Here is a 12,508-nt window from a genome sequence, read left to right as displayed (position 1 = left end):
ACAGGTATGTATTGTTTTCCACATGATGGCGCCATGGTCCATTATCATTGTTGATGGATAATAATAATATAAGATCATATAAACGTACAAAGTGTTGGATTGCTTGCTCTCTTTGAAGATGTATTTCTCTTTTTTGGTTTGTAACATTCTATCAGATTGTTAGCAAGTGGTGCTCCGATTATATTTCATCCAGAAAACAATGTGTGTCAATTGACATATAGTCATAGGATTTTGGGCTGCCTCAAATGAGTGCAACAGGGCTCAATAGTTTGCGCTTTACTTTGCATAAATGTAAAGTTAAAATAAGTTGCACTTTGTTTAACTCTATGCAAATTAATGCATTGGGCCCCATCATGGGTGGCATTCCGTGAGCACTGGCGGACTTCTGATGAGTTTGTTTTCATTGGTTTTAAAAACCAACGTTCCCTTAGCCGCACCAGATTGTATACCATTCTTGGAGTAGCATCATCAGAAGTGGGAGCGCACCTGAAGTCAACATCCGCCTGGAAATACCATAAGCAGTTGGAGGTCACCCAAGGGATTTGATCAAAATAATTCAATCCCGTCTCCCGATAAATGAAATGCAAACCTAACAGTTCTCAAATCCAACAGGGTTCCCAGCTGTGCTCAGTACGCTGCCCAATCAGTCATCGTTTCAACACAAGCTACAGCTATGGAAGCAGCTGTTCCAGCAGTAGCAGAGCCCACTCAGTAGCACTTAGTCTGGTAGCAGATGGTTGAGGATGATGCTCAGACGCTCAGACGCAGACGATGCTTGCTTGCTAGGACAGTAAATAAGTCTGCACTTTTGACCGTCCTACGCAATTCAAGACCAGCACTAGGGGGCAGTAGCTGCGTTTATATTACATCCCATCGTAGCGAACGGGCCCAGAAGTGACAGCAGAAAGAGCACAGTTGCTTTGAGTAAGCTTTGAGATTCGAATGTTATCTTTTTCTCCACTTCAGTTCTTTTAAACATTACACAATAGCATCTGACCGACTAGTACTGGTTTCTGGTATACTACACAGGCAGGCATCCTTGAAGAGTCTGGGACAAACACCTCAGCGAGGAAAGCAAACAAGGATGTGGCCTAGACTACACTCTGGGATTGTAGCAAACTTATGGTTATTTCCTGGAAATTTGATAGAATCTAAACTCAATGTGCGTGTGGGAGGGTTCTTGCTTTGTCATTATTCCATTAAACAACTTTTACTAAACAATTTGTGTTTGAAACGATATGAGCCAGAGGAATTGGGGAGGGATCCTGAAGTGACTGTAGAACATGGAGAAGAAAGGGACAAAGTGAGAAATACACATCCAAAGACTGTCCCAGGGTCAACTGACTTCATTATCTGATACAAAAAATATCTCAGTCAAAAATAAGTATAGCCGACAATAAAATGTGCAATCTGTATGATATCTGTATCAAACTTTGGCATGCAAGATGACTGATTGGTTGCTTGGTATTTATGGGAACAGCACATCTGAGCATTACTATCAGCCGCAGCTGAGCTTTATCTGCAGATTTATGAATGGAACAGGAAACAAGGTGTGGCGTGTTGAACTTGAATCACACTCTTTAACTTGTGACCACACTGGGCTGACCTGACCAACCTTCATCCGGTCAAACAAAAGAGGGGCGAAATAAGGAAAGGTTTGCTCAATCCAAAGCCATGTTAATCTAGAGGACGCATGCCGCCTCTTGCTTCGTACAGGTGGCAGACACCGCAAGATCTGACTAACATGAAATGTGTGGTTTTCCACGGCACCAGATCGGATGAGTCATTGTAATTACTATTCCTGGTTTGATCATCGATCCATTTTCAGACAAGCATTTGATTAAAGGGTATAACTATAGACGCTAGTTTTGTGTGTGCGTGTTATGTGTGTGTGTGTATGTATATATATATATATATATATATATATATATATATATATATATATATATATATATATATATATGTATTGTCTCTTATACATATATTCCATTTGCTAGGCTATTTACTCTTATAGTGGACCGGTGGTTCTGGCTGTCATTCTTGCCCGCTTAAAAATAGGGCTGAAATAATAGTGATAATATGGTAGGGTAAAGATATACGATTTACAAATAATAGTAATAAAAAAAGGGGTTGTATGGGGACATTTGTTAGTGCTAGTTAAAAGACGGGCAGCAGCACTAACTAAAGGTTGTGGATCTGATTGAGATGTGAATCAAAGCGTGAATATGTTCATCTCGGTCATTGGTTAAAATAAAGCACTTGACCTTTCTCGATCCCTCGTAGATTAGAGTTGGTTGCGTGGAAGAGTATCGGTTTATCATTTAAGCTGCAGGGAAGCCATGCATAGAGCACATTGGACCCTACATTCCCGGATGGCAGAAGGCTTGCAGACCTACATGCCATCCATTGTTAGCATTTTGAAACCGCATGCGGGCAGTTCTCCCATCTTAACCGGCCGTATTCCATGTTAGACGGCTCATTGTGACGGCTGAACGGCGACACAGCATGTGTGAACCACGTGCTGTGTCTCAGACTCGTCCAATTCAGTTCCAACATCGGCCAACGCAAAGCCCAAGCAAGCAGGCCTAACATGGTGGTGTTCACTGGAGCCTGAGCGAGGAGACGAGTTATGAGCTTGAACGAACAGATCAGACCCTTCTATTGTCCTTCTGTCCTCATATCCTTATATGCTACGTTATCAAAGCTTGAGATGCTGTGAATAAAATTTTGAGTAGCCTCAGAATAAATGAAAATGAAACATACAATACAGAATTTTCAGCATGCAAGAAGGCCCAACGCGAGGTGTGGTTAAAGGAGGGCTTTATGCGTCATGATTCATGGGGTTTGGGCATCAGACAGAACCACCTGGCGATGTGCATTCATTGCGTGCATGGGACTGCCCTCTATACCTGGAAGCGACCATTCCTGTCGTCCTCGTGTCACACCCAGGGCTCGTCCGACAGGGCTGTGTCTGTCTGTCGGCCGCTCACTTGCACCATTTGTTCTGTTTCCCACGCTCTTGAATTCCCGGCCGGCCACAGACACACACACACACGGCTTATCGGAACAATGCCTTAAATAGTTGTTGAGTCCCATGACAAGGCCATGTCACCAGAGGCCACAGCAGCATGTGTGTGTTTCTGTGTGTGTCTGTGTGTGTAAGTACATATGTACACGCACACACAGAGCCGTTTGTGTGTTTATGTCTAGGTGTGTGTGTTTGTGTTTGTGATGCTATGCAGCTGTTAGCTGCTGGCTTTCCTCTGGGCTGCAGTTCATGTCACCACTCATTGATGATCACCAACTGCAGAATGTATACCACACAGCCCTCAGCAAGCCTTTGTTACGCTAAAATACCTCACCTCCCAAATCGATGCATTCTGTAGGAAACTATGAATTTGATCCAAATGTTTTATCGATTAATATTGCATTTATCACACCAATGTGACGGTTTAACTCACATTTAACTTGTCATGGGTTTAAAAAATAGATGGAATTTGTTAGACCAATTCTTTGTACTTCTTGTAGAAAATAAATGTGTAATATTATTGTTGAGTGGCTTCAATGGACAAACAAAATAATGAGTGCGACAAGTTGACGGCCACAGTTATTAATATACTGCCTTTTTGTCATTCATGATGAGATTGAAATCAATTTGCATTAATTAGATAAACATTGAAGTGCATGTTTAAAAGTGCTCCCCAATTGCCAAAGAACAGACATGAGAAGAACCGGTACGGGACTGTGTGTTCTTGTAGCAGAAGGAACAACAATGGCATTTAAACTGTGCTGATTATGTTGCCTTTCTCAGGATGTGCCCTGCGTGTTCCGCACACATCACTCACACACTCACACACACACACACACACACACACAGACCAGCTTCATGTCTGGGCAAGCAGTGGAAGAGGGGCCTTTTCTGGTACAACCACCTGCTGAGCCCTTCCCCGCCCACGTGCACGATGGCTCCAAAACACACTGAAGTAAACACGGCCTCTTCCTAACCGGTTGTTCCTGGGTTGGAACACTGGGGCCAGGGGCCAAGGGCCTCTCCCTGCTGGTAATGGGGTCATAGCAAGCGGCAGGAACTGCAGGAGAAGGCGGTTCACATCAGGGTGACACGCAGACCATGTCCACTCTACACACGGACACATGGACAGACTGCAGCATTTGTGTTTCAAAGCATCTTCCAAACGTTTTAACAAGCACCTTCTGAGCACACAGCACACATTGTGTTCATTCACGCCCAGACCAAAATTTCCGGCTGCCGATTTCTGTGTCGCACTCAATTATACGTACTCAATCCAGAACGGTATAACTATTGCCCATCCACACAGCTGGCATATTTATTTTCATCATAGTGCATGCACACACATAAACACACACACACACATGTACAAGCGTGCACTCTTAAAAGTGCGTCCGGACACTTCCTCAGAGGTTCATGCACACACATGACAGGCCTCACACATGGCCTGTCTACATGCACACTGATGGGAGAAAGCCTATCATCTAATAAGCATATTATCAATGAACATACGTAACATGAAGGTGCGAAGACAAGGAGACGAGCTGGGAATCAAACCGTGTTTTGCAAAGCTGCTGCATCGCGTCCCTCCCTCTCTGGCAAAGAGTAGCGTGCATTATTGACAACAGTATGCTCATATCTCTCTCTCTCTCTCTCTCTCTCTCTCTCTCTCTCTCTCTCTCTCTCTGTCTGTTTGTCTGACTGTCTCTCCGCAGAGCTGTGTTGTGACTAGCTCGTTTCCTGGGGCCTGTACCGGAGTGTTGGGTGGGAAGTGTGGGGGCGGCGGGGTGAGAGATTGGTACTCAAGGTTGTCAAAACACGTTCCCCGGTTCCCGTTCCCAAACAACATCCCATCTGGCCCCCCCCCCCCCCCTCTCGCTGTCTTCACCACCCAGCAGCAGCAACAGCAGGCCGGTGAGAAACACACAGGCCCCCTCCTCGACTCCCGCTAATGGTGTTTACTCATCCTCCAAGCCGCTGAACGTTATAACGAGCCGCCGTGATGATGCTCGTAGCAGGCTGTGCTCCTGGGAATAGGCCTATTAGCGGCACCAGATGGTTCAGACTTCTCCTGGACGTTTCCACGTTAGTGCTGAGGCAAAAGGAAAACAGTGACGATGGTCAATCGTTTAATGTTGAAATGTATAAGTCAATGGACTCTGATATAACGTGATGAATTACGCCTTCCTAAATCGGAATGACTGACTGAAAAAATTATGTGTTTATTGTGTCATCTGATGAGGGCCTAATGTATCCCTTTCGCTTCCTAATAACAAATACAAATGCACACACCATCCATGACTGTGCACGTGCATACGTGTCCAAGCATGCAACAGCCTGTGGCTTTAGAAGGTGGCCTGTTTGACGGGCACGCCTTACTGTCTAACCCTGTTCCTGTTGAATCACACATGCACCCCCACACACGCACGCACACACATACACACACACAGACACACACACACACACACACACAAAAACACACACACACACAAAAATACAAAAACACACCCACACAAACACATACACACACACACACAGGGCAAGAGGAAGGTAGACACACTGACAAATTAAAAATATGTGTGTGTGCATTTGTGGGGTTGTAATTCTGTAGGCAGGGGAGAAGAGATGTCTACCACATGCTATCACTATGTAAACTCTGGTTGCTATGTGGGCCAGTTGACTCACACTCTGCGCTAAAATGAATCATATCGTGTCCTAAGTGGTGATTTTATGTTGCCTGTATAATTGTTGCAGGAATGAGCAAACCATCCTTTCCACAGAACACTGGTATATTTGTTAAAGGGGTGTGTCTTTGGGTGCGTTGTCTATGCAATGCATTAATACATGGAATAAAGTATACAATATGAGTCTTACTTTCGTTAGTTCAGATGTCTACATGATCAAATCAATGTAACTGCATTACAAGAGGGCACACACAGATCAAGCACAAACATATGCATACATAAATCTGAGTCAGTCTGAGGCATATGTGTGCATACGTTTAGACGGTTTATATATATATATATATATATATATATATATATATATATATATATATATATATACATACATATATAGACTAGAGGATGTGACAATGTATGTGTGTTGTATGTGTAGGGGCATATGTGCGAGTGAGTTTAGTGTACCCCAGTCATGTTGGCGTCAGTGTAGGGTGTCAGAGTATATGTGTGGATCTGTTACTGCCTGGTTGCTTCACTGCTGCTGGGACAACCAAACCCTGCCTGGAGCCCATAAATCAAGATTGGCTGATGGTGGCACCTTTGCCCGGGCATGATGGCGGTACAATGACTGATGTTAGCATCGTTAATACAGCAGAGGATGTCATCAAAGTGCATTACGCCTAATCTCTTGGTATCCAAGTCCAAATGAGTCAGTCCAACGTGTTCACTTTCAATATTCCTCTTCTCAATCTGAGATCCCCTTTGTCCTCGGCCTGTTTGTAGGGCTAGGCCAGCTCTCCGGGTTTCTTTGGGGCTTTCCTGTCTGCACTTCAGTGGTTCCATGGAAGATTACGTGTTTAACCCAATAATAATTTGACGTTGGAAACTCATGAGTCTTGTTTCTTCAAGGTGCGACTGTATGCGAGCAACGTGCCCTCTACAAATAAAACCCATGTCTGCATTGTTCCCACTTCCCACATAGCAACGGTAATGCCAGTAGTTACAATGAAGAACGCCATACACGTTGCCAAAGTCGACCAGGAAGTACGGGCTCTATTATTATTTAAATCTAGTAAATTCATAAATCTATTATAAAGTGGAAGTCAAATACAGCCGTGTAAGTCAGTCATTTGAGTCATTTCCTCTGAGTTGTGCTAGTTACACATTAACAGGTAAGGCTGTGTCAAATGCAATCAGCTCCACATTAGGACTTCCTCCCTTTCTCCCTGCTCGGCTTGACTTCCGCCCACGCTCGGTCTCGCGACTCCGCCGGCAACTGCTGAAGCATTCCGAAAGGAGCTGACGTCAAGGGGGAAGGGCACGGGCCGTCCCGGCGTATATATAGCCCTGCACCCCTGTCCATTCATAACGCAACTCTGGATCTACAAGCCTACGCAGAGAAGCTCCTTCATCGGAGTCTTCGGACAGCTGAACACAAGCAGAACGGATTTTACCACATCTGCCGGTTACTCGTAAAAAAAGAGACTCTGACGAAGCAACTTGAAGTTTCACAAACAATGAAAATGTCGGCGGAGGAGATTTCCCAGATCCTGAAAGAGGGAGAGCTGGAGAAGAGGAGCGACAACCTTCTCCAGTTCTGGAAAAGGAAAACTTGCGTGCTGACTACGGACAGCCTGAACATCTACGCCGACACGCAGAAGCGCTCCAAGAGCAAAGAGATGAAACTTCAGTCCATCAAGAAGGTGGACTGTGTGGAGCGCACCGGGAAGTTTGTCTACTTCACCATCGTTACTATGGACAATAAGGAAATCGATTTCAGATGTTCCGCGGAGGACAACTGCTGGAACGCCGTGATCACCATGGCGTTGATAGATTTCCAAAACAAAAAGGCTATCCAGGACTTTAAAACGCGACAGGACAACGAGAGCGCCTCGCCTGGGCAGCAGGAAAGACGTCTGGCCAGGGCGCCGTGAGCGACTCGGCACATTGAACACTATGGTAAATGATAGTTCTTAACTCCAATCAAAATGTATTCAAAAATAATTATTTTGGCTCTTATCTCACTATGTCTGCTGTGCTAGGAATATATAATTGCGTTTTTGTTCACGTGATATTAATTTCATGCCATTCTCTTCTTGTTCAGTGTCATTATGGAACATGAAGACAGAATCGGACCAAAAGGAGACATCTTCCGGTCCCATCCGGTCCAGGGATGAAGGATTACTCGGGACGGGTCTCTCGGAAGCCGTACAAAGGCAGAAGGTTGACCCCGACAAAGAGACAGAGAATTTCAAACGCAAGACTGAACTCTCATTGTGAAAAACATTTTCTTTTTCTCAAACTTTTCTAGGATAAGTGATTCCGAGAAGAAGTTCAAACCTATGTTTTTGTTGTAATTTATTGTTTCAAGGATGTGGTGTTCATGGAACAGTGGCTTGTGTTCTTTAAATTATTACTGTTTCAGTGTCCGTCATGTGTCTAGTCTATTTATTGAAATAAATATTCACTTTTGCCATAAAAAACCTTCCTTGTTGTATTTCCTTGTGACCCATCTTGTATGAAAGCCGTTACGCAGACAAACACACAATGCTGACATTCCTTCTCCTTTTTTAAACGGTCACATTTCCCTGGTCGCCTTGGCGGCCTCTTGAAGTGAATACCAGACGTGCCATAGTGAAGAGAGAAGACTGGAAAGTCCCTTAAACACCTGTTATCTCAGGTTCCGGCCTGACTCATACCTTCACAGACCTGATAGCAGCGTTCATTGACAAACCGCACGACCATTGAACACACCTTGGCTCAGTGCAAGGTGTGTCGCGGCCAGGTGACGGGGAACGGAAAAACCGAGGAGAGGCAACCTACGATACACTTGGCTGCTATCCAAGTACCAATGCGAAAGCTTAAGGCTGAATCTTTTTGTTAATTTGTCCTCTCTTTCAAACACGCATGAATTCGCCCCGGGGGCTAGCACCACTCCATTCAAATTCTGACGGCTGCATGCCCTTACTGTAATCTGGTCCCAGAAGGGGGAGGTTGTCTGAACGCAGGTGTCTAGGAGTCAGGGGCGATAGAAAGTTGACTCTACTAGCCGCAAGTGTAATCTCACACACACACGCGCGCGCGCACACAAACACACACACACACACACGGCGACATACCCATAGCCCTTTGCTGAGGCTTTGAAGTTGGATCATACTACAATGAGCACATCAAAGGGGTGTCCAGGGCTGAGGAGTATTACCACAGAGCACGGGTCTCCGTTCTAAAAATACCCCCTAACCAATCGGCACCACCCTAATCTCACACAGACCCATGTGACGCCACTGTCCAGGCAGAGAGGTCATGAATGGGGCTAGGCCTGTGTGTGTGTGTGTGTGTGTGTGTGTGTGTGTGTGTGTGTGTGTGTGTGTGTGTGTGTGTGTGTGTGTGTGTGTGTGTGTGTGTGTGTGTGCGTGTGTGTGTTCTGACAGCAACTCAACTACACCGACTACTACACGACAGACTTAGACTTAGAACAACATTAATGTCCCCAAAGAGGCAATTTGTGGTAGGCCAGGGATCGGAGACTGCTTTGATTGAACGTCATAAAAATCACATTCATTCATACAAGCCGCCTCATCGTAGGTTGGTATATATATAGGCTACCCACGCCGCCACATAACCAGGAGCTAAAAACAATACTCAGGTCAAGAAGGTGACGAGGGGAGGATGAGGAGGTGAGCGTGTGTGTGTGTGTGTGTGTGTGTGTGTGTGTGTGTGTGTGTGTGTGTGTGTGTGTGTGTGTGTGTGTTCCGTTTCACTTTCATTTTAGAGTTTTAATTGAGTATGAGTTCAAGGAAGTGGGCATGAAGGGAACAATGCAGGAGGCCATGACTGTGGCCTCCTGCCCTCACCGTAAAGCCCCATCCATCAGTTCCTCTCTAAAACCCTAATAATAACTGGGATTTAAGATCGCCTTTCTAGGGTCTTGAGGAACAATGCGCTCCTCACTGATAATGGGTCTGAGCAGCGATCACTGTGCAGTCTTACACGCGTACGTAGGCACCCCGGCACGTAGCCTCTTCAAGGAGTTTAAAATGTCCCTCAATTACGTTCTTTTCTTTTTCAGAGTGACTGTGCATACATGTCTGTCAGCCCTACTGGAAATTCTGCATACCTTCCCCAAGCTATAAATACATTGTTACTAATACTTTCTCTTACTAACACCACTACTACTACTACTACTACTTACTTATTGGGTACTTTAGCGACATACCTTCCACAAAGTATTAGAATAGGAAAACAGAACAAGAACAATTAAATACCAGTTTGTACTGGTACCTGTGAACAAAGATTCTACTGGTTACCCTGTGTTCGATGGGGTCATGAAACACAGCCTTCCCCCAGCTCTCCAGGAGCCTGGCGAATCATGTCTTGACTTGGCTTTCTTTTGAAGCACACATCAAGCTCCTTCCATCTGTAATCAGGAGCTTTACTACTTCCTGACCGTCCTGTGTGGCAGCTTTGAGGTTATCTGGCGGAACCTCGCGCCTCATTGATGTGTGCTGGGACGACTCCAGCCACTGGGGAGCCACCAGGCTCCTCCGGATGTACCCCCAACCTCCACCTCCACCACCACCACCACCCCCTCCACCCACCGCCCTCCATGCTTCCTGTAAGCCCCCCCTCCCCCACCTTTGAAGCCCACTCTATTAAAACAACCACTCCACTGGCTCCGTCTCAAACTACGCCATTTTTGGAATTTGGCCAAATGAACAGTGTACAGTATTTAACTGCCCAGGCTGTTGGTTTGAAAAGTCTGAAGTTCTTCTAGTATTTCTCATTCAGTATTTTTATAATCAGGAAATAATCCTGAGTATTCCAGAGAGAAATGACTTCTGTAAGTGTGTGGTGCATTTCACTCCTCAAAGGTCCTTAACCCTCAAGCGGCTTCAACACGATGCCTAAAGCACATCTCTTTCACAGACTCTGCTCTTACCGTCTAAACCCAGTATGACGGAGCAGGCTACGACACTGGTGACCTTCGCGTAAACACCGAATGGCTCAAACCAAACAAGCATCGAGGCCGGAAGGCCTTTGGGTCGGTTGGTCATGAGATTACTAACAGTCTCCCCGGTACACGTCATAGTCCTTGGCTCTTTCCTATTTTTTAGTCAAAAAATAAATAAATGACGCTTTAAACTACGCCAATGTCCTCATTCATGAATGATAGCCTGAAGATAGTCTAGCAGTTATCTTGCGGTCACGTCACTCTCAGGCGAGTGAATACCTGAGCGCATTTCTAGACAGGTAAGCAATGCTATGTATGCTTTCCCCACCCCTTTCCGACTCCGTCGTCACACATTCTCTCACACACATCTACAACAGATCTTCTCAGGCTCGAGGAAACCGAGGATCAAATCTCATTTCCGGGTCACAGTAGATCTCCGAAGGTTGGAATGAACAGAAGATGAAGCCGATCTCGCTTCCTGTCCCCAGATATTCTAAGGTTGTTGGAGGGGAACCGAAGGTGACCCCGTCTCACATCCTGGGCGGAGCAGCCCAGCCCAGGACTCAACCTCCATCACGCGCCTCATTCATCATCCCTGAAGACAGAATAAAAAACGAAAAAGCCATCCCCATTCCCAAATCCGATCCAGTGGACACATCGGCGGTATTTACCCTTCATTATCCAGTGAACAAAGACCGCCATTCTCCTAATTCTCCGTGCTCAGTCTGTGCCCATGGCAACAGTGTTTGTTGCCTCGTTGGACATTCATATCCGAGTGCTTAGTCATAGAAGAAGAACTCCCCAGTCTGCGCTCAGCCACCCACACCCTGGCCTTAATGTACGGGCGTACACGGAGAACGTCTCCACAGCGCATTAGCCTGGCCGAGGAACGAGTGTGGGGGGGGGGGGGGGGGGGACCTGTTATAAATACATCGTGTTTCTGTGGTATGTGGTCAAAATGGCCGTTAAAATCGAAAGTTTTTTTGCAGATGACCACGGATAGGCATGCGTTCTGTCTCGGATGCATAACAAATATAATAATGTAATAATGTACTAATATTATGTTCTATAAAGGGTTTGGGTTTAAGGAAAAAGCAAGCAAACAACATTTGACTTGACCTTCTGTTGTCTTGGCCTGCTGGAATAGCTCAGACACACCTGAAAGGGCGGGGAGGTGCAGTAAATGACATTGCGGAAAGAAAATACGGAGGGGGAATCCCACTAGACACGCCCACCACATTGTCCCCTACGCTTCCTTGAGGCTGATGTAAAAACACGCCCACAAATCACATGGGGTCTATCATTAATCAATCCCTCTTTTAAACTCCTATAAAACAGGAAACCACATGTAGACCATCATTAATCAATCCCCCTTTTAAACTCCTAGATAAGGGAGATCAACAGGTGTGTTGAGTGTTGCCCTGATTGGACGCTGGGTACCTTAGATGGGATCAACACGGTTTGCTGCTCGGGGGGGGGGGGGGGGGGGGGGGTGATAGCTGGCCATCGGCCCTTTCATCAGGACCCTTAATTGTTGTTATGTGGTGGTGCCATGCGCTGGAGATAAATATAGAGGAAACACTTAAGAACAACAAGCCAAGTCAACACATGTCGGTGTAAGGGGATACTTCCTGAGCCTGTGGAGAGCCTCTCTTTGTAGGCCCCGTTTTTGAAAGGAGAATCTGATGAATGTGATGGTCCACACATGCACACACACACACACACACACACACACACACACACACACACACACACACACACACACACACACACACACACACACACACACATGTGCAAAACATGCACTAATCCAGACATGCACATTTGTACATGTGTTTATGTATGGAT

General features: G+C 45.7%; 1 protein-coding gene across 2 annotated transcripts; it reads left to right on the top strand.

Annotated features, from left to right (window-relative positions):
- The first annotated feature begins 7,012 nt into the window (after positions 1 to 7,012).
- phlda2 (pleckstrin homology-like domain, family A, member 2) lies at positions 7,013 to 8,200 on the top strand. 2 transcript variants are annotated; one of them, XM_030367085.1, is made up of 2 exons: positions 7,013 to 7,617; positions 7,795 to 8,200. In XM_030367085.1, exons 1-2 carry the CDS (start codon positions 7,227 to 7,229, stop codon positions 7,884 to 7,886), a joined length of 483 nt encoding a protein of 160 aa, XP_030222945.1. In that variant the 5' UTR covers positions 7,013 to 7,226; the 3' UTR covers positions 7,887 to 8,200. The 2 variants fall into 2 exon arrangements, with proteins under 2 accessions (XP_030222945.1, XP_030222946.1); XM_030367086.1 differs by having other exon boundaries at positions 7,051 to 7,668; positions 7,814 to 8,200.
- The last annotated feature ends 4,308 nt before the right edge of the window (positions 8,201 to 12,508 follow it).

This window comes from Gadus morhua, chromosome 9 (genome assembly GCF_902167405.1).
Source record: "Gadus morhua chromosome 9, gadMor3.0, whole genome shotgun sequence".
Taxonomy (NCBI): Eukaryota; Metazoa; Chordata; class Actinopteri; order Gadiformes; family Gadidae; genus Gadus; species Gadus morhua.
This window is presented reverse-complemented; position numbering and strand designations above follow the sequence as displayed.

Bases quoted from the DNA above. Each gene is read 5' to 3' on its own strand.
- phlda2 (XM_030367085.1), top strand. From the start codon at position 7,227: ATGAAAATGTCGGCGGAGGAGATTTCCCAGATCCTGAAAGAGGGAGAG. The intron at 7,618-7,794 runs AAAGACGTCTGG...ATTAATTTCATG, and splicing joins CGCCTCGCCTGGGCAGCAGG to CCATTCTCTTCTTGTTCAGT.